This window comes from Diplotaxodon limnothrissa, linkage group LG14 (genome assembly GCF_057381915.1).
Source record: "Diplotaxodon limnothrissa isolate DT_005_m linkage group LG14, D_limnothrissa_male_GT1.1, whole genome shotgun sequence".
NCBI classification, from domain to species: Eukaryota; Metazoa; Chordata; class Actinopteri; order Cichliformes; family Cichlidae; genus Diplotaxodon; species Diplotaxodon limnothrissa.
In genome coordinates, this window is record NC_140609.1 from 15,719,505 (window position 1) to 15,743,098 (window position 23,594).

At 40.1% G+C, this 23,594-nt stretch overlaps 1 protein-coding gene across 1 annotated transcript in view; it reads right to left on the minus strand.

Moving 5' to 3' along the window:
• Positions 1 to 14,133: 14,133 nt before the first annotated feature.
• zbbx (zinc finger, B-box domain containing) overlaps positions 14,134 to 23,594 on the minus strand; it is a 72,508-nt gene continuing 63,047 nt past the window's right edge. Inside the window, exon 21 of the mRNA XM_085371378.1 lies at positions 14,134 to 14,221. Coding sequence (XP_085227504.1) covers positions 14,134 to 14,221 — 88 coding nt within the window. The remainder of the gene's footprint in view (positions 14,222 to 23,594) is intronic.

Consider the following 23,594-nt stretch of genomic DNA (forward strand, 5'->3'; position numbering starts at 1 on the left):
ATTCAAGGTCAATTTTTTTTTCTTCAAAATGAATTTGAAAACACTGCAGCAGAGTAGAATTTGTGGGATGAGAAAGAAAAAGTGGAAGATGCAAAGAATCCATATGTATGCTTTAGAACAAACAGCTGAACCGATTGTACGAACACAGGGATGGCGGTTACAGAATGCAGTGAGAGGAAGCAAAATCCAGAGATGTCGACCGGCAAATGTTCTGTACGTTTGCCTCTGTTACATATACGGCAGGTAAGAGAGATAATAAAGACAGGGCGGGGGAAGAAAAGTGAAACAGCAAAAACGATGTAGACAAGGAGATGGATGTTTATCCTCCCCGTGATCATGTAGCCGTCTGTCTCTCATTTAGCCCAAGGTTCTGATTAAGTCGTTTGTGTTTAAAGAGGAGGAAGCCTCTAATTCCCCTCCTTTCATCTAATTTAATTATGTGCTGACATTCTCCCTTTCTTCCTTGGAAGGATAAAAGCAGCTTAAGCTTTTATGTGGAGCTTTAATGACAGCGGCGGGGAAACTTTACTCACTGATTGCTTAGCCTTAAGTGTGTTTAGCCTTAACACAGCGCTGCACCAAACACGCTTGTATACACACACACACACTGAGTTCCACATGGTCTTCCCACATGGGGACCCAGCAGCTTGCATACAAGCTCGTAGAAAAACACAAAAAGTCTTTTTATGTTTAAGTATAGTTCAGTCAGGGAGACAGAAACACTGTGTTCTGTTTAAAACACAGTTACATTACTGCCATGGGGTTCATTTTTACTCCTGTGTTTTGAAGTTTTTGGGTATGGTGGTTCATCGGTTAGTTAAAATCAGCTAGCGAGGGGCTTGCTTGTCCTACATGGACTACATGTTCTCTGTGTGTTTCTAAAGGCCCAAACAAAGCATTTTAAGTAAAAGAACCAGAGGTGTGAATGTTTTTGTGCCTGTTAGCATGCCAAAAGGGCCAAACAAAGCAATTCAGCGGCAGGATTTCAAATTTTCACCCTCTCCAATATCTGGGAATCCAGCAAACAAAACTTCTGCGAGAACATCAGATACACTGCATACCCATTCACTACCTCCACCACCTCTCTCTGTCTGCCTTGCTACATTAAGGGCACACTACTTCCTGTATTCTCTCTGAACTATCACACCCACTGAATGGAGCTGAATGTTTCATAACAACATGAAGGGAAAGTTGAAATTACATTAAAAGGAAGCGGTGCGTGCAAATGTACAAAGCAAACAGGAGTATTTCAAAACAGCTGAGACTTGTACTAAAACATGATGGAAAATAAAAGGTCATTCTCAAGCCCGTCTCAACGTTTCTCTTCAGCAGCGGTAAATACAAAATGCATCCTTCAGAACTTTTTGGTGAATGCTGCAATGAATACCATGACTGTAAACTTTGCCCCAGATTTCACCAAAATACTAGTACATGTAAAAAAGTAAAAAAAATAAATAAATAAATCTTACTTTGTTCTTAATTTCATTCACAAAGATTAACTTTCATATGTTTTGTATTAATTGGACAGAAAGCAAAATATTTCAACCCATGTTTAGGTTTAGATGTTGAACTGTTTTGATTATAGTTTATAGCTTGTGAAAATCAGAAATCTAGTATTTTACATTCAAACAGTGTCTCTTGGTGGGCTTTGGCACACTCAACTAAAATTATGGCGAAGACTTTTGATCTGGCAGGTTTTACAAATGACAATAATCGACGCCCTCGACACAGAAGGTAAAAAGCAGTTGTGTGCAATACTGCCAATTTTGGATAGAGATTCGATACCAAGTAAATATAGCGCCAGTATCCAATATCTGCATGCTTATAAAGGGAGCTTATGCATGGGAGAGCAGTGTGTCATAATTTACAAGATTAATCTCATACAAATGCCAAATTCTGAACACATTTTAATCACTTCTAAATTAGTTAAGACTTTGGGTCAACTTATGTTGTTTAGGGCTACGACTATCGTCTATTAAAAAGTTTTAAAAAGTGACAACCAAAACAATAAGTACATTTTTCATAGTGGATGTTTGAGGTATACTAAAACTAAACGAAACTGATTTAACCTTAATTCAGTGGGCCACATACTGAACTTGGAGGATAAAAACAAAGTATCAATCCAGTCACATACCAATGGCAGCGTTGGTACGAATATTTAGATTAATTCGCCCACTTCTACTGAAAAGGTTGGCAGTTAGCTGACATGTTGTATTTAAGTGTATTACTAGAGAGCTGACTGGAAGGAAGATGTTCATTAGAAAAAGGTGTAGAAGCAACAGGCATGACTGCCTTTGGAGGATCATCAAGAAAAGTAAAGTGAAGAACTTGAGAGAACTTCATAAAGAGTGAACTGAAGCTGGTGTCAGTGTATCAAGAGCTACTACACAGAGACATCTTCAGGAAAGGGAATTCATTCCTAATATCAAAGCACTCTTGAACCACTGTCAGATGCATCTTACCTGGGCTAAAGAGAAGAATAGCTGTTTCTCAGTGGTCCAAAGTGTATTTGGAAATTAAAGTCCGGTCTGTGGAGAATCCAAAGAGAAATTCAGCATGAAGTTTTTTTGCTGGTATTGGTGATGGTTGGTGCACTGTCCGAGTCAACGCAGCCTTCAAACACGAGATGTCAAAGCACTTCATGTTTCTATCTGCTGACAAGCTCTATGGAGTTGCTGGTTTCCTTTTCCAAAAGGAACTTCACGCCTACCCACAGTCTCAAAACTGCATTCAAGCAGTTTGCTGACTGATCGGCCAGCCAACTCACCTAACCTAACCTGAACCTCAAATAGAATCTATGGGGTATTACCGAGAGGTAAGCTGCTCTTAAAGCTTGCTATGCTTCAGTAACACATCAGCAATGCCACAAGCTGATCACTTGATCACTGCCATGCTACACCACAATGATACAGGTAAGCTGAGGTAAAGGAGCCCCTACTAAGTATCAGGTGTTTAAATAAACATACATATTTCTCAGAAGTTGGACATTTCTGTATCGTAAACTTTTCTTTTCTTTTTAGATGCATTAGCACCATGCACACAACAGTCAGCTCACTGACCCATTTCTAAGGCTTTTGTAATGATTATGCTACAATGAATTTGACCAACTATAATATGCACGTTTTTCTGAGAAGCATCATAAATGAAAAAATCAAAATCAAAAATCAAAATGGCCTTAAATATTCAGTGTCACTTTTATATTTTGGATACAGCAGAGATTTCTTTATGGTTTAGATTTCAACGACATTTTTAGTTTCTTCTTCTTCAAAATCTCCCAAAAGTTTCCTGAAAGTTTGTCAAATCCAGGTGGATCCAACTATGCTAAAACATCTGCAAGAATATCAAGGAAAGATAATAAAGGCAACAAACACATACAGGTACACAAATACTCATGTGAACTATCACAAACGCTACTCTGCACACAGAGAGACGATGTATATTCACAGGGAGCTTTGTTAAAACTCTGGGAAGGTCTGAACTACACAAAAGTAATCATTAAAAAGTGAGTTGCAAAACATCAAATCATCAAATTACTGTAGAATTTCAGCTGAACAGTGAACAGCATAGACTGTATTGTAAGTATCAGCTGTATAAACAGCACTACACGGGTGGGTCCTGCCAAATCAGCAGCTATATCTTTAATTAAGATGAAGGGAATGGATATAGTAAGAACGACAAACAAACAAGTCATTAATCACCTCATTGGCAGTCTCACACACACATAATTCTAAGTGGCAGACTAGAGGAATGTGTGTGTGTGTTTGTGGGTATGGACTAGGAAAGAGTCAGAAAGGCAAAACGAGCAATTGGAGACAAATCTGGACCATAACAGTGAAGCAATGCAAGAGAACACATTTTTTAAAGGCCACAAATGAAGGAATCTGAGGGACTAAAGACCAAATGAAGATTAAAATACATGATTTTGGGATAACTGGTAAAAAAAACAAAACAACAAGTGAAATGGTGTGAAGAACAACAGGAAAACTGAGAAATGTTGTTGTTTTTTTTGTCTTTTTAAAAAAAAGCAAATCGGAAAATAAAATAAAATGGAAAAAATACAACTGAATCCATCATATCAGTATTGTGTCTGATTATATTACACAACCCTCAGTGTTGTCATTTTTATCAGAGATGGACATGGCCAACATGGCATCGCACTCAGGTCAATGAAGACTTCCAATGTGGATCTGGTCATCACCATCTTGGTATTTTGAAATCAGATGTAATGTATTGGACATCACACAATAGGCTCATACAATATTGAGGGTAAGCCTACCTTATACTATGTACATTAATAAATTAAAAGGATAATGTTTTTTTAAAAGAACATTATATTCAGTAAGGTAGGATTGAGGCGGAACATGTGTTGCTTCTTTGGCACCATCTTTGCTGGCACGACTGTCGTAGCAATAATAACCAATCACCACAATGCAAGCTAGTCAGTATTAACATATCTCAGGGATTTTAAATATGTCACTAAACTTCTTTACACTGACAGAGAGAGGAGTTTCACTAGTCCAGCACGTTTAAAATCAAAATGGGCTGCATGTGGCACATGACATTAAATGAGTTTGATCCCCCTCCTCCAAGAATATTCACATAACAGGATTTCACTGGCCAACAGCCGTGCTAGACCATCTGAATAAACATGATTTGACTAGGTGCTCAGAAGTTTAATTCCTCTTGATTTTCAGCGCAAGCAAAGCAGTCGATCCATAATTTAGTTCAGCAACAGGCTCTGTTTAAAATTAATGAGAAGCAAGGCTGCTGAAGCCTCAGACGTGCTCCTGTGAACCCTGCCTAAGAATTCAAACTAGCAACTGAGACCATAAGCTCATCAGGAAATTGTTGTCACAAAACAACTAAACCAAGGGTCATATTCCTATAGACTTTTACACAATCTGATTTCTTCAGCTTCTTGCCCCACTTGCTATTAGAAATAATGCATTTTTAAAGAAATGAATGCTTATATTTAACTTTTCAGACCATAAGTCCCATCTTTCATATACAACACTCAACACTGGTAATACCAGTTTCCCCAGAAAGGACCATTTTCTTTGGTAATATGCTACAGCTCTTGTTTGTGTCATACAGACCAGCATTCAGCAGCATCATCACGCTGAAGTTAATGAACCCAACTGGCTTTGGGAGGGATATGGAACATCATACCCAATATATCAGTCAGTCACACACCCCACTGTTTCAGTCTTGACACACTCATAATAACACAAACAGTGACTTGGAAAGAATGAAGCAATTACCCATTACAAATTTCTCATTGAAAAAGTAATACCTTAGGTGGTTGTTGTTGCCAATTTCAATGATTCTGTTATTATTTTTGAAGGGCTCTACTGCCCCCACCCCACAACCCTGAATTGGATAAGCAGTTAGGAACATGGATGGATGGATGTTCTCATGCTTTTTATTAACATTTAAGCCATTACTTCTCTTTTTCCAATATGAGCGCTACAGATTAATCATCTTTTTGACATTTAGTAATGATGATGAGACACCACTGTGATAGCTTACAGGTACACATGATGAATTAGTTGAACATATGCTAAAAATAGCCGCAGCTGTGCATAACAGACCCTTGTTAGTCAATCTCACATCCATTCGTGGATAATTGTGGCAGTGGAACTTAAGCTTCTGCACATGTACCCATTTCCACAAAGAATGAGAGTCTGATTGAACACAATGAGGCATATCTGCAGCTTTATAAATCTAATAAAAAGGATGCATGTTGATATTTCTGTGTGAGTGTGGAGACAATGATACTTGACCAGGCTGCAGAGCTGAAAGGAACATCATCATCATTGTTCTACAGAGGTACAATGGCTGAAATGTAAGCATTTCCCATTCTGCAGAATATTCTTATTGTGTTTTGATTGGGTGAAATATTTATTTATTTGCTGAACATAGTAGTTATTCATTTAACCAAATATTGGACGAATGAGTGGCACATAGAAGGTGTCCTGCATTCTCTTGGAGACGTGAAAAAGCCTGAAAGTCATGTCCTACACAGTCTGGATAGGAGTGAAATGTCTTTTCAATACAGGTAATGTCTGCATTGGACTTGACACCAGGAGTCCACATTCTCTCTTGTTTTTGTGGAACCTGTCTCCCCACACATCTAGTCCTGTTGCCAAGGTAAAATCAGCCTGTCCACTTAATGCAGAGGCTAAACTAAACCCTCCATCAAACTTGAAGCTTCACTCAAAATAGCAAAGCAACATAATGTTCTTTGGATTCATAACTGTGGTATAATTGCTGAATTTCAAACTTTAATCCCCAACACTGCTGGAAAATATAATCACTGTTTAAATACACAGCTGTACATGTAGGGAAAGCAATTACATGCATTAAAACGCCGATACATTTCCCATTTCCCCTCTCACATAAATAAAAACAACAGCAAATACACTTAAAGCTTCCTCTACTGCAAAATCTCATGCATATGCACATCCCCCCTTTTTCCTCTTGACATTTTTAATTTAACATTATAAACTAAAACTTTTTTACCTTTTGTATTCTACACTTGGCAATGTCATCCTCAAAACTGGATCATTTTATAAATGAATGCATTATAATTTATCAGCTTACATTAACACACATACACGTACGCAGACAGACTTTGCAGAGAGAAACTAGTCTAATGGGGTCTGAGCAAGGGATGCCTAACGAGGAGCTCTGTTCTCATGCTGTCCTCCTGTAGCCCAGCATGAGTAGAGGTCTCTTTTTTTCCTCTTGTACTTTTCCCATTGTAGTGTACATTTCAGTGGTTTTTCTGTGATGCAACCGTTCTCTGACTTGTATCCCCATGTGATGTCTGTGTTGTGTGTGTAAGGTCGGGGGGCGGGTTCATTTCACTGCAGGGCAACCTGCATGTGGCGAATAAAATTTGAACTTGAACTTGACCTTGAACTTGGTCTTTACTTCATTATCATTTCACCTTACTTACATCTGATATTTTTTTAAAGATCCTCCTGCCAATACTCTGCTAATGGAATCTTTCTGAACATCAATTCCTTTGTTTCACTTTTGCTTAATGTGATTCCCACCATCTGTGATGGGCGAGCACCCCTTTTTTCTAGCGCAGGACCAGGCTGAAGACAGAACTGAGTGATGTTGAGTCAAAGAAAAGCTGTAACTAACAGCACATACAGACAGTTTGCACACAAGCACTCACACACACATTTCTAACTTCTGTCTGGCACATGGTTCTTTTCTCTCAAGGCCACACATTTTACATCTACCCTTTACCCATTCTAATTAACCAGCTGGACCAATCCTTCACCCAGAGAGCTTCTCAGATTAACCCCAAACACCTTCAATCTGCCTTCATCCTCCAAACCCACACATTTCAACTGTATCATCTCCTGTCCCTCACCTAACAGTGGCAGCACTTCGCTGCACATGGATGCCTCCTCACCATTAACCACTGAACTGGACTGCACCAAAACCCACGTGCAAGGCGGAGGAGAGAAGGGAGGAGGGGGTTGGAACTGCTCGTTAAACACTTTGAGGGTCGGCAGAATTAATTACAGTGATGTATCGATTTGTCAGCGGGTCCCTGTGGCTCAACCACTGCACCGGGAGACTGCCACCAAACTAAGGGGGGGGGGGGACAAATGGAAGGATTAAAAGTAAAAAAGAAAGATGATGTGGGAAAACAAGTGGAAGCAATAGAAACCAGCCTAAGGAAAAGAGAAATAAAGGAGGGAGAGATGGAAGAAGAAACCATGGCGATGGGTGGGGAGGTCTGACTGGCAGTAGTTAGGGAGAAATGGCTGTTCATGGAGTGATGGAATAAGTGTAAGAAGACAAGGGCCAGGCGGAGCTAGAGACAGACAGAGGGAGGAAGAGAAGAGTTGAAAATACATTTCCTTATCAAACTGGATGGCCCTCTCCCTCCTACTGCAACCCCCATTTCTTTCATGTCCTCTGTTGACCTTTCCTTAATTTCTATCCTCTACCTTCTCAACCCCTCTGTTCTTTATATTTTCTCACTTCATCTCCCTCTCTCCTCCCCTCCATTATAACTTCCTCTGGCTGAACCTTTTGTCCAGGGCACACTGTACTTCCATCTCTAGCATATGGGGTCATTTAAGTATAGATGAGGCCCATAACCTTGAAAGTTATATCAAGGCACAACTAAGTTAAAGCTGGGCGACATGTGAGGACATGGCCACGGAGAAATAATAACACTATCCAAAGAAGAAGCAGGGTTTGGGTTAAAGAAAATATGAGCATAAACAAGATTTATTATATTCTGCTATTTGCCTGCAAAGTTATTCCATACCTGTGCTATGTGACATCCATTCACAGCCCGGGACTAATAGCGTAGGCACATACAGCCATCGATACAACTTACAAGCTATGAGGCATTTTTTATGTTTCACAATGACAACACATATTCTCCTTCACCTGTAATGAGGTGGCACGACTGCAACCAACAACATAGGACAGGATTAGATGGCAAATATGCCTACGGCCTGACAAGCACAAAAGTAAAACAAGCTGCTTGTTCATACAGCTGCAAGCTACACAGCATACTTGAAATATAAATGAGTGCGCTTCATTTCTTTTTTCGGGGGGGTCAAAGGTGACCGTGGTGGTTAAGCACTCTCTGCATCAATACATACATACACAGACACAGTGCCAGACCTGGGGGTTAACAGGATATAGTCATACTGTTATTTTAATATTACGTAATGTAGGAGTGTTTTATAACCACAGTAACATGCTTTTGTTTTTTTTGTCTTCCTTTAATCTAGTCACTAATCATCCACATTAAATCCACTGAGGGGTGAAGTGAAGAGGACTCATACAAATACGCTGCATTGTTGGGAAACATGGGTCCTGGCACCAATTTGGATGCTTTCAGACAAGATTGCTGAAGACCCTTCTAAGTTTCTTCTGGGATCATAAATTTTATGGAACAAAACCTCATAGATGGTAAGGATGTGTTGCTGCCATCCTGTCGCCCAGTCCCTAAGTTTATTCTCACGAGGAAGGGCATCTTTATAAAAATTCACCGTGCCTAGCCATCTATCTTCGGTAAGTCTGATGTAACTCTCCAACACATATTCTCAAGATCAGATAGGAGAGACACCATTTCAGGTACAGATTAAGAAACTAATCTCAGAGGATATTCTGTCAGTTTGACACCTTTAAGGCTTTCAGCAAAATGGAGAGGCCTCCTCTAAATGCATAATCCTCTACACCTAAAGGAGATTTTCGACTGATGTGTTTGACAGCACTCTCCACTACAATCATCAAAACACCAGATGATGGACTATCATTTAGAGGGTGCTTTCTTCCCTGCAGTAGAGTTCCAGACAATCAATGTCAATGTGCAACGAAGCAGTTTTGGTAGCAGCTCTGGTGGTGAGCCAACACCTTAATATATCAGTTTCTGCTGTTTTTTGCTTTAATCTGCCAAACGTCTCATTTTGTACAAAAGTAGCATCCGTGACACCAAAGGGCTGCACGTGTGGCTCACACCAGTTTACTCTTATCTCACTTTTAAATCTGGGCTCACGCCTCCTTATTAGTTTGTTCAATGACTGTTCAAAATAACATTCAGGGAACACTGGTAATGTCACTAGTCCTTTAATTGGCTATTTAGCTGCAACATCCTAAGTGGTAAACACAGACAAGTATCACCTTAATTTGTTTACATGCCAATGCGCTACTTCGAGGCAATTCTTCACTACCACTGCTAACAGCATTTTGTCTGCCCATGACATTTTGGCAATAGGGCAAGTTTATTTTATCAATATAACTAATTTATTGTCAATAGCTTTTTAAAAACTTTAAACGCTGAACACATTCAAATTTTTTTTTTCTTCCTAACTGTCATTTCCCTGATTGTATACTTCTTTTTCATCCTTCCTTGCTGACTCTTCCCAACCCCAATCTAGATGACCACAGAACAATTAAAAAGAAATTAAAGACTACATACGTCAGCATTTAATATTACAAATGCGTCCACTAACACTTCATAAAAAGTGGCGAATGAGTAGAGTAAATAACACTCTTAAATATTAGTGCCTTTTCTGCAATTTTGCCCATTTCTCAGTTTCTTTGTGGACTCAAAATGTTGCTTGCGTATGCAGCTGCCATCCTTCGTGGCACAATAAAGGCGACTTGTGAGACTCTGTAAACAAGAAAATCTTTTCAGGGCATTCTGGGTGAGGAAATTGGAGTGGGTTTTCATCAGAAGACAAGCGAGGAAGATATCTGGAAGCGGATCAAAATTCTTCCACGGTACAACCCAATGAAAATAGCCACTAAAACAACAAAAACATGTACACTTAAAGAAGAAGAAGAGACAGTTAAAGACGGGGAGGGAGAGCTGTAGCTGAACCAGTGACCAGTTTCAACTGTTTTTTGGGTTAGAGCTAAAGATTGAAATTAGTATTAAAATAATGTATCAGAAGTCAACGTGAAAACAAAAGAAAAAACAAAACTTGTGAATTTACCCCTAAGAATTATTTAAATGATGAGTTACTTTCATATTCTGGCATTTTGGTATTCCTGTTTTTTGTAATGCACCCAGTCTGAACTCCAGTTCCTGAGAAGGGTCAGTTAATATAGTGGAGTTAAATGTCAACTCCTCCAGTTTCACTGTCTTTCTGACAGCATCAACATCACACACAACTCCAAATCTTACAAAGGTCAGCTCTCTTTTTCGTCTTCCTGTTTGCATGCATGTGTGTGTCTGTGTGCAAGGGAGAGGAGGAAGAGAAAGAGGATCGAGAGGAAAGGAGTGCAGAGATCTCAGAGTTGTTTAAACCCAGCCTAGCAGTTCGATATCCATCAGATTTATGTCTCTGTTATTTTCCTCTCCTAAACAGTAAGTGATAAACTCAGTGAAGGACACAATAACAAAGATCTACCTTTTCACCTCTCTCTCCTTGTCTATCTCTTGGTCTCTCTGTCTTTCTCTCTCTGTCCCTGTGCTATCAATCAGCCTTGCGGTGATTGCTGTTGGATTACAGGGCTTTTGCTGTCTGCTCCCAGCGATTAACGTCAGGACAAATAAAATAGCCCTATATCCCTCCATAGTGACTGGAGTTAAGACTAGAGCCGTGTGCACAGAGAAACGCATTTGCACACACACACACACACACACACACACACACACACACACACACACACACACACACACACACACACACACACACACACACACACACACACACACAAAATAACATGCAGTGCAAAAATTACCCTTCATCCTAAATGCCATCAAAGTTAGCATCTATCCACAGCGGCTATAGATCTCACTAGGTGTGTGCATTCATTCAAACGTACATCTTGCAAACACAATTAAAAGGAAAATAAAATAACTCCTCCGCTGGGCTAAGCTACCTACAGCCTGCTTCCAGAGATGCTGACTGCCCACCCTTTCTTTTGGAAACACAGAGCTAGGCAGGCAAACCACTCCGCTGCACATAATGAACTCTGATGGTTGTGATTATCCACACAGTCTGACTGCTTGTCAAAAATCCCACGCTCAAATGGATAACCTGCTCCACTCGTGTATGAAACAGAAGTGTTGAGTGTTCTAAATATTAGAACAAACAACTTTGGTTAACGTTTTGCTGTTTAAGGTATGGGTACATGTGTTTGAGGTATGGTAACAAAAGCTTCACGTTGTGTTACTTTAGTCTGAGCATGGGTTTATAGTGTTCAAGCAACGGGCAAAAACTGTAAGAAAATTCCGACTAGAAAACAGGTCTGTCTTCATCTCACTGCCTTCTACTCTACTCAGATGGTTTTCATAGTACTGTTCTACAGTTACCATATCAAGTGTACAGGGTATTGCAGGGTGCTAATGCTCCTTTTGCAGCCAAAGTGGTAGTTTCTGTGAAACATACCATGATTACTTATATTGAAGTACAGTGTTGTACAGTGGATGATACAGTATATACAGTGAAGTACTGTAAGAAAAATAAGCAAACCGATGACAATATGTGGTTGTATTTCTCTAGAATGACTCGAAGACCTTCTGGGGGAGGACGCCAACGCCTGTTCACACAACGGCAGGAACTTGCTGTTGTGGACCTAGTGAGGGCAGACAATGCCATCCGTCTCCACCAGCTACGACGGAAAATACTTGCAGACAGGCGAGTGTTCAGCAACATAGACCATGTGAGCATCACCACCATCAGACGCATCTTGGGTAAACACAGCATCACCATGAAGCAGCTCTACAGAGTCCCATTCGAGAGGAACAGTGACAGGGTCAAAGGACTTCGAGCTGAATATGTACGGGTACGTGTAACTGTCCCTTACATTTACAATAGAGTATTGGTGAAGTCCAGTAGCAGCTGAATATGTACCATATCAGTACCACATGGATCCATTCTGAGAGCTACACAGGTACCTGTGTGATGGGGTGAGGGTGCTGTATGTGTAGCACTGTAGTACAGTGATATGTTCCCCTTTTTTTCAGAGAATCTTGGCCATGGATGGAGCTGCACAGCCTCATGAATACATTTTCATTGATGAAGCTGGATTCGACCTGAGCAAAACAAGACGACGGGGTCGTAATGTAATTGGCCAAAGGGCAATTGTGCACGTCCCAGGGCAGCGCGGGGGAAACATCACATTATGTGCCGCCATATGCCTTCGAGGGCTTCTGCACCATCATGCAATACTGGGTCCATACAATAGCCAACACATACTCACATTTCTAGATGCTCTCCATGATATAGTTGTACAGAACAGACCAGATCAGCCCAGGTTTGTGGTGATATGGGATAATGTCAGTTTCCATCGGGCTGCTCTGGTCCAGGCCTGGTTCTCCAACCAAAGTCAACTTGAAGTGGTATGCTTGCCCCCTTACCATTTTTAAACCCTATAGAGGAATTTTTTTCGGCTTGGAGATGGCGTGTATATGACCGCCAACTACATGCCTGCATGCCTCTTCTGCAGGCAATGGAACAGGCCTGCGGCGACATTCAGGTGACAGCAATCCATGGATGGTTTGACATGGAAGAGGATATTTTCCCCGGTGCCCAGCGGGAGAAGACATTGCTTGCGATGTTGATGAGGTCCTGTGGCCAGACCCCAACAGACGGCGGGATCCATGAGCCCACGTATGCACAATTGTCATGATTTTTTGTTTACAGTATAGTGTTTTTTCTATTACTGTATTATGGGGTTTTTTTTGTTTTGGTTTTTTTTGCTTTATCTGAATTCATGGTACTGCAATGTACAATATTGAGTAGGTCTATTTGCTTTTTTGGTTGTTTGCAAATGTGTCTCCTGAAAATATGCCTTCTGAATGAACAATGGAAATCAAAGACTGCAGTGCTTTATATAAAGTAGACTAGTGTGTTCCTCCTGCTCTGTAAGTGTTTGCATATGATGCAAGTATGTGTCATTTTGTCAACAGAGTTACATTTTGACAAAGGAATGTTAGGTTTTGATAGCAGAGTTTAGGTTTTGAGAGTAGAGTTTCAATTTGGTGCAGATGTGAATGGTATATTTCCCAGTGTTGTGTCATGTTTACTTGTGTTTAGGGTTTTGGCACAATGAGCAAAGTTTTGCAAAATGTGTTCAGGCAACGGGCAAAAACTGTAAGAAACAAAGTGATGACAACAGAGAAAAATGTTCTTCCTAACCCCTGCAGGTAAAATTGGCACCGCAGCAAACTGTCCCTCAATGTCGGTCCTTTAATGCACATCTCAGACAGCACACGCACACACTCTGACAAACACGCCATCAAAGGGATCCAAGAAGACTCCTGCTGAGAATAAAGCCAAAGTCACCATTTATCTTCATGTCAGCTCCCCTTCTGTTGCCAGTCGCATTGTTTTTGTACCTTTAGCTAATCCATCCACAGGAATGCATCTCACAGCTGCTGTTCAGTATAAGAACTAACATAAACATGGTGTATGGCAAACAAGGGCATACAAAAAGAGACAAACAATAAATCAAACAGCATTTATTCATTGCTCAACAAGCATTACATTTATATTTTTTCATATTATTGCAGAAAAGTTTAGACTTATGCGTTTAAGGGTGTCTACACCAACCTTTAAGTGTAATGAACACAATTTAAAAATGCATCCACTGTGGGATTTCGCTTGCATGACTGTCACGCACATGTGTCCGTCAGGGTAGCAAGAGGACACTCTGTCGATCTCTCTTCACCTCCTCCTCATCTTCTTCCTCCTCTTCTTGTTCAGCAGTGACCCCGCCTCTGCAAGACAAAATCCACCAATCAAGGGGAGAACGTGTTATACTCATAAAACTCAAATACCTGCCTATGATCAAAGAACAGATGTGCTATTCTTTTTCTAACTACTTTCAGATGTGGATATCAAAAATTCTCCTCTGCCAGATAAGATTTGGAAAATGTAACAGATGGACAGCTGAAAGTGTAGCTTGTGTGTTAACAGGCATCTGTCATTGCCAAGGTGGAGTTTGATCAAATCTGATTAAATCTGAATCCAGTCTAGTCATTTAAAAATCTAAGTTGTTTGATTTGTGTGAAACTTACTAATTATCAAGTGAATAAATGGCTACCGTGGTAATATAAATAAAACAAATAAAAGAAAACCAGGACCAAGGAGTAAATATTTTGATTAAGAAGTTGCTGGCCATTTTTTTAAACACTCATACTAAAGTGATACAATTAACCCCTCCAACTGTCCGTACACTCTTCCTTTTTTTTGCTTCAGGCATTTAGGAGAAGCGTTTCCCGCCTGTATTCAGCTACGACGACACCAAATTACCTTGGGAGTCATAAAAAACACCGCCCACCTCCAAATAAGAACGAGTCACTCTATTGATGCCATCTCAGCCAGCATGTGCAGTGTTCTTGATTTTATTGTATTAGCTAACTTCAAACTTCGAATAATATAGCAAAATAGTTGTGACATAGCATTATATCCAGTTACAGCATCAGTTAAATGTAAGCGCAAAAGTAGCCTAGGTACTGTTTTCTCTAAAAAGTTTGAGTAATAATTATGATATCTTTGACTGTACAGCACTTTTTAAAGCACACAGTTACTTCACGTGCGTAAATACAAGTCATTCAGATGTTTCATAATTTTGCCAACACTTGGAAGAAGTCACTTGAATGACAGGAAATGGATTTGTATGTTCCAGAAAAGTCCAGAAATCACCACAAGGCTCAAGCCTGCCATGAACTGGAACACCAGCATCACAAAATTTCTTCTGGAGAAAAATTTTATGGTCAGACAAGATAACATTTGAGCTATTTCACCATAATAGCAAGAGGTATGTTTGGAGGAGTAAAGATGAAGTTTTCAAACCAAAGAACACTGTACCAGTTGTCAAGCATGTTTGGGTGCTGTTTTTCATCAGTGGCACTGGTACATTCCACAAAGAGAATGGAATAATGAGGAAGGAGGATGACACCTAAATTCTTCTACTTCACATCAACAGTAAGATCATTGAAACTTTGGATATATGTATATATTTGAGCCTGTTTATATACTTTTGACCCTGTGTAGAATTAGAGAAAAACAGCCATTAAGCTGTATGAATTATACAAAAATGTGCTTCACACTTTAGTTTTACAACAACTTTGTAACTCTAGTAGAGGCTGTGCAGTATTGTCACATAACAAAACTGAAAAATATTTTCTACCTGGGATCAATGTTCCCTCTAATTTTTCATGTGTCTGAGCGAATGCACAAACTCCCTGAGTGATCCCTTGAACCACTGTGAGCAACAGCAGACGTGTGCACTGTGGTCACGCCAGCATCGAATCCATCCAAGTTACATGGTTTATTAAAATAATCAAATTACAGCATTTACATTTATGTTAGACTACTTTTAATTAGCTGCTTTAGCCCACTTACAATGGCATTTAAAGAAAATCTTGTTCATGACCTGTGTAGTATGGCAACACTATTGGAAGTAAAAATAACTTGAACTCCAATTTTGAAAAAACAACTTTCTTTCATTTTTTTTTTTATAAAGCTCTGACTATTATGAGTATGAGTCTGTGGTCTGGGAGAGAGTCCTGTAACTCTGACTGCAAAATACAGTATATAATGACCAATGTTGCGCAATTGATTATTTAGTTACTTCTTCAAAAAAGTAACTGAGTTTTGCAAACAACAACGTTTTTTGCAGCTGTTTACCTAAAAATGCAGCCAAGGCGTTTTTTTAAATAAAAATTTCAAACTATTTACAGAACAATCAGGTGTTCTGCATCAAATTTGATGCCACACCTGATTATTTGTGCCACTCCAAAAAATAATTTCTGTCCACTATGATATAAAGGAGAACAACACCTGCAGACCTGACAACAGGAGATGTATCACTCCTGTAACACCTGTAACATTCAGCAGTCGCCTCATTGTTCTGACACACACAACAAAACTATTGACTACACTACACACTAACTACATAAGATTTGTGCTAAACTATGGGCAGAAATCTGTGCCATCAGGAACTGAATTTGAATAAGTTAAATTTGAATTTGAATTGCTCAGATTGAATCTGAATTGTAACTTGAATAAATGCTTTTAAAAACTGAATATGAATTAGCCTAATTTGAAATTCAATTTATTGGTTTGAAAATGATCATCACTAAACTGAAATTGAATTTTATAGTTTGAAAATGAATTCATTTGCTTTGAAACTGTATTTTATCCTTTAAAAATTTAGCTCTCGAATAATTTCAGATTCACTTCTCACCATTCAGTTTTAGTTCCAAAATTCAGTTTTTTGGGACTTACATCCGGTTCTGGTTCAAGTGCAGATTAATAGAACTACGTTTTACTAGCGGACCGAAAGTGTTACTGACGGGAATCTACAGCGTCTTGAGCTGAATTAAGACTTCAGAAGTCATTCGTCATGTGGAATGACAAGCGGATAAACTCTCAGGTTGGTAATAAATGTATTACATGTATAAGAACAAGATCATGTTAACAAATGATAGCCGTACAGTAACTTTTATGCTTATTGTAGCTGTTAGCTCAAAACGCTAATTTAGCGTAGTTTGCCCTGAATTCAGCTTTGACAACAAATATGATCGACTGTTTCTAGTAGAATTCCAAAGTTGTCATCTTGTACCCTGTCAGAGCCCTGTATGCTTGCAGAGACCCCTACAGTAGGGAAACATGCAAAACGATGTCCAAACCTTTGTATTTCAGCTTTATTTATGTCTTACACAGCATCCCAACTCTTTAGCTAACTTAATAACTTTAGCTAAAGTGAATAGTTAGTGTAATTCATTAGTGCAGCAATACTGGATCACATCTGTTTGAAGTGATATGATATGTGACTGTCACTGTGTTTAACTACCATAATAATTCTTAGGGTACTGAGTGCATGCTTAACTAGTTTTTTTTTTTTTTTTAACATACTGCTCCATTGCTATGTTTGACAGGCTGAAGTTGTCGGGTCACCTCCTAAATCGACCATCTTTTACAGGTGTTTTGTGCCAGAAATGGAGTGTCCACTGAAGACTGAAGACACTGAATCTCTACGCCTTGCCATTGATCCCTCTTGTGCCTTCATCTAGACAAGAGACAAACTTAACCACTCTCACATGCTCTGTACCTACATCACCTTCCCTGACAGTTGTAGCTTGGCTTATCTGAGGGTGAAATTATAAGAATGTGTTATTTTGCAAAGTGCTCTCTAGGGTTCCTAAATAAAATATGGCATTGAGGTCATTTCTTTTGAATTAATCCCTTCTTCTGAAATATAAGAACCTCTCCTGGTTTTAATGGCACTTTGGATTTCCTGACTTTCTGTTCCACTCCCAACCCCAAATAGATGCTGACAAGCTGACACAGTAACATGGAAGAGGGAAAGAAGTTGGAAAGGACTACTACAAATAAACCTAATGCCTAAAAATGTAAAATAATAATAATAATAATAATAATAATAATAATAAAGGCAAAAGATGAAGTAACAAGTTTTTAGTTTCTTGGTTATTCCAAATGATCATCTAGATGTCTGTGACATGTGATGACAAACACCATAATGGAAGACCTTTGTCATCACATGCTTAAACTCATCATATATTTTTGCATATGCTGAACAGGCAGTCAGACATGCTGTAACTGTTGAGTAGAAAACTGCATGAACACCATACGGCAGGGGTCTCAAACTCCAGTCCTCGAGGTCCGCTGTCCTGCAACCTTTCCATGTGTCCCTGTTGCAACACACCAAGTAGGTCATTAGGAAGACTATAGAACTTGACTGCATGTTGAGTTGGCAATTCAGCCATTTGATTCATGTTACAGCAGCTCATGAGTGAATGAACATGGTGCAATAAAAGTATTTTTAGAAGTATGTGTTTCCAAATACATACATTTACTTAAATTTACTTGAGTAGGATCAGGGGTTGCCACCTCAGCATGCAGTCAAGTTCTATACTCTTGCTAATGACCTACTAATTGTATTCAGGTGTGTTGCACCAGGGACACATGGAAAAGTTGCATGACACTGGCCCTTGAGGACTGGAGTTTGAGACCCCTGTCATATGGAATATGACAGGTGTGGTTGAACTGCATGAAGACTCTGAAGTTTCTCTTCTCTTCTGGCAGGACAGGAATGTGGCCTTGTCCTGTGAGCCACCGTAAGGATGTACTTAGAGTAGAACTGGACTGTCACCGGCCTCAGGCTCTTCACCTTTTCAAAGACAAAGCAGTCATTTAGATAAAATATTAGATATTGTTTACCTGTAAATGCACAAAGTAAATTTAGAAATGTAATTATTGTCAAGAGTGAACAAGCACTGATAGTGTAATCTACAGCTGTGGCCAAACGTTTAGAGAATGAGAAGTGTTGTTTGTTTATTTACAAAGTTTGCTGTTTCAGTGATAGTTGTATATCATATTATATCACTTCAAACAGAGAGGATCCAGTAATGCTGCACTAATGAATTAGACTAACTATTCACTTTAGCTAAAGTTATTAAGTTAGCTAAAGAGTTGGGATGCTGTGTAAGACATAAATAAAGCTGAAATACAAAGGTTTGGACACCGTTTTGCATGTTTCCCTACTGTAGGGGTCTCTGCAAGCATACAGAGGGGGTACTCTGAGAGGGTACAAGATGACAACTTTGGAATTCTACTAGAAACAGTCGATCATATTTGTTTGTCAAAGCTGAATTCAGGGCAAACTACGCTAAATTAGCGTTTTTAGCTAACAGCTACAATAAGCATAAAAGTTACTGTACGGCTATCATTTGTTAACATGATCTTGTTCTTATACATGTAATACATTTATTACCAACCTGAGAGTTTATCCGCTGGTCATTCCACATGACAATTGACTTCTGAAGTCTTAATTCAGCTCAAGACGCTGTAGATTCCCGTCAGTAACACTTTCGGTCCGCTAGTAAAACGTAGTTCTATTAATCTGCACTTGATTACTCTTGAACCAGAACCGGATGTAAGTCCCAAAAAACTGAATTTTAGAACTAAAATTGAATTGACTGTGTGCACGTTAGGATATGCTACTTCCGGTGCGGAAACTCCTGTGGGGAGCTTTGTTTCCGTTGTCCTATTCGTGCCTGGTTTATGGTCCAAAACAAGTTAAGCAAATGAATGAATCAAGCGGCGATTTACATTTCTATAGATGTCTTGGGCATTTACCCAATATATCTGTAAATGATGTTCATCGACTTGTTGATATTTTTTCCCTGCACCTCAGGGCAAAAGAGAAAAGGGATTCAAATGTTATATTTCTCAGCTGTCCCTCGTTTATCGCGGGTGTTATGTTCTAAAAATAACCAGCGATAGGTGAAATCAAGTAGCCAATTTTATTTTTTGACGGTGCAAAACGTTTCCTGGACATTGTGGACATACAGTACTGCACTTCAGAGTCACACTGCTAGCGATCGATGCAGCGATTCTGTACTGTACATGAGAGACGTCACGGAGGAGATCGTCTGCAGCGATCAGGACGCAGGACACAATGTGACGTAAAAAAAAAAAAAGCATGCAAACTTGCACTAAAAAATCTGCGAAACAGCGAGGTGAAAGGTGAACCGCGTTATTAGCGAGGGACCACTGTAATTTTTAAGGTAAGTCACAACATACTCTTCGTAAATACTAATGTATAGAAACCGTTACCAGCAATCATTCATTTTTTGTGTGGCTTTTTTCACGGTTTGTTAACATGCTGTGTAGGTGTGTACTTGACTAGCTGATATCAACATAATGGGGGAAACATCTGGTTTGACTATTCTTCACCTGTAGTTTGAATGCTGAACATTTGCCTGTTTAAATCATAAGACCAGTCACTATACAGAGATGTGCTTCTGAATGTGAAATGTGTCTTCTGCTGCAGTGATGCAGTTCTGCTTGTGTTGAGTGATGTAAACAACTGATCGATCTAAACTCTTTAAACGTCAAAAGTGATCATTAGATTTTTTGTGACACAACAGTGGTGAGTGTTCCCACCTTCTGCTCTTTGTAACTTAACATGATCTTTCCGTTTTCGAGTTTTGGACATGATTTTGGAGTATATCTTTGCAGTAGCGATTGACCGCAAAGTAAAGCTACCGGAAATGTACAACCCCACATCCGGTCTCAAACCAGGAAGTTAGCATTTTCTCGTGCACAGGGTCAATTGTAGAACTGAAACTGAATGGTGAGAAGTGAATCTGAAATTATTCAAGAGCTAAATTTTTAAAGGATAAAATACGGTTTCAAAGCAAATGAATTCATTTTCAAACTATAAAATTCAATTTCAGTTTAGTGATGATCATTTTCAAACCAATAAATTGAATTTCAAATTAGGCTAATTCATATTCAGTTTTTAAAAGCATTTATTCAAGTTACAATTCAGATTCAATCTGAGCAATTCAAATTCAAATTTAACTTATTCAAATTCAGTTTCTGATGGCACAGATTTCTGCCCATACTAAACGTCGCAAATCTCTCACATCTCAAAACACCGCCGTCACTCCCCCGCCCTCCCCCCGCCCAGGCGGAGAGCGCCTTCGAGCGTTTTCCTTATAAAACGCCGTTTAACCGTTTCTTCCCGAAGTAAATATAAACAACGATAGTATTCAGCAAAAACAAACATTGCATATATTTTTTTATGATAACTCTGGTTTTACGTGGCCTGTCAACACAATTTAAAAACTGGTATAAAGTCCACACTTTTTCCGTCAATTGTTCCGTCTGTCCTGCTCACATCTCCAATGGTTGTACACGTTGTCATTGGCGTGCATAAGGACGCTGTCATAGCCTGTCAATGACGTTGATTAGCTGCGTATATACGATTGTGAATCGCATCATTGGCTGCACTATGGGATAAGGTGGCATCGTTCTAATCCCAGCAGCCAGTCACTTACTGACTAACACTGCAAAACAGAATTGTTAAAGTTTTAATTTTAATTGCAATTCAGGTTAGATTTTTTTTGCGCGCAACGCAGATTTTCTGTGCGCAGAGACCGTGCCAGCAGTGCGCAATTGCGCACGCGCGCAGCTTAGAGGGAACATTGCCTGGGATGTTGTATCTTGTGTTATGGTAAGGACTAACTCAAGGGTTCATGCAGCACCCTCTGGTGGTTGTGCCGTGTGTATTGTATGTTGCAGTTTGGCAATAAAGGGAGTCGCCACGATAAGACAGAGCTGTCCCAGTGTCGTTTATGGCGTTGCTATTAAAGTCACGAGAGCTACCAAAACATGGTGTCAGAAGTGCTCGGGAGAGAAGAAGAACATAACGGAACACGGAAACTTCCTCACCGGAGAGAACTCGCCCTGCAAGGTTGCAATAACAGCCACAGTAAGAGCTAAGCTAACAAATTAGCAAGAAGCGCTAACTAGCATCTCGCGACTAGCAACATGGCGGCCGCACCAGCAGCCTTTCAAGTATCACCGCCGTCGAAGTTTGATTTTTCAAAGCCGGAAGAGTGGCTGAAATGGATCCGACGCTTCGACAGGTTCAGGATAGCATCCGGACTCGAGCTACAATCGGACGAAAACCAGGTTAACACTCTGATATATACAATGGGCGATGAAGCTGAAGACGTGATCACCTCGTTGAACCTGACCGAAGAGGAGGCGAGTGAGTACCACACTCTCAAAGACAAACTCGAGGCACACTTTGTAGTCAGAAGAAATGTTATCTTTGAACGTGCAAAGTTCAACCAAAGGCAGCAAGAAGCAGGAGAGACTGCAGACGGGTTTATTACATCCCTATATGCCTTGGCTGAGCATTGTGGCTACGGGGCGCTGCACAGTGAAATGATAAGAGACAGACTCGTTGTCGGAATAAGAGACAAGAGACTCTCGGAGCAACTACAAATGGATGCGGAGCTCACATTAGAAAAAGCAGTGATACGGATTCGCCAAAGTGAACTTGTTAAGAAACAACAGGATCTTCTTAAAAACAACTTCAAGCAGGAGAATCTTTGCAACGTGGACATCGTTAAAGCAAAAACGAAACACTTCAAACCACGAAAGACTGTACCACAAACCACGGAGAGGAATGTGAAAAGCCAATGCAACCGATGTGGAAAGACACCCTTTCACAGCAAACACCAGTGCCCAGCCAGAGAGGTACTCTGCAATCAGTGCAAAAAGAAAGGTCACTACGCAAGAGTATGTAGGTCTGGGGCAGTGGGAGAAATACGTGCAGCGGGTGGTAACAGAGAAGAAAGAGAAATAGCATTTCTGGGAACGGTAGCCTCAGATAGAACAGAGGATGCGTGGTTGACTAAAGTAAAAGTTAACAATGCAGACTGCTGGCTAAAAATTGATACAGGAGCGGACGTAACCGTCTTGCCTGAAAAAGAGTACAACACTCTAGCACAAAAACCGCAGCTGCAACCCACAGATCTGAAACTATATGGGGTGGGAATGTCTCCATTAACAGTTAGAGGGAAATTTACTGCTAACTTGAGCACTCCAAGCAAAGCTACAGTACAGCCTGTGTATGTAGTAGCAGACCTGACACAAGGATTACTAAGCCGCATAGCGAGCGTAGCACTCGGGTTAGTGGCTAGAATAGAAACTGTGTCACTCACTTCAGTAGAAACAGTGAAGCAGCAGTTTCCAACACTATTCAGTGGGTTAGGCCGGATGGCGGGGGAATACAAAATTGAGCTTAAAGCAGACGCCAAACCGTTTGCCCTGTCAACTCCAAGAAGAGTCCCGCTTCCCCTGTTACCCAAAGTCAAAAGAGAGCTTGCTCGGATGGAAGAGTTAGGTGTAATCTCCAGAGTAGAGCAGCCTACCGACTGGTGTGCAGGAATGGTTCCAGTACCTAAACCAAACAGAGATGAAGTGCGTGTGTGCGTGGACTTGACCAAACTAAATAATTCTGTGAAAAGAGAAAGACACATGTTGCCATCAGTTGAGCACACCCTAGGACAGCTAGAGGGCGCAAAGTTGTTCTCAAAACTCGACGCTAACTCAGGGTTTTGGCAAATACCTTTGTCCAAACAGTCAGCTCTTCTCACAACCTTCATCACGCCATTCGGAAGGTTCTGTTTTAATAGACTTTGTTTTGGCATATCTTCGGCCCCCGAACACTTCCAAAAACGAATGTCTCAGCTTTTAGAGGGGCTGGAAGGAGTCGTCTGCCAGATGGATGACATTCTGGTTTATGCTGACACACAAATC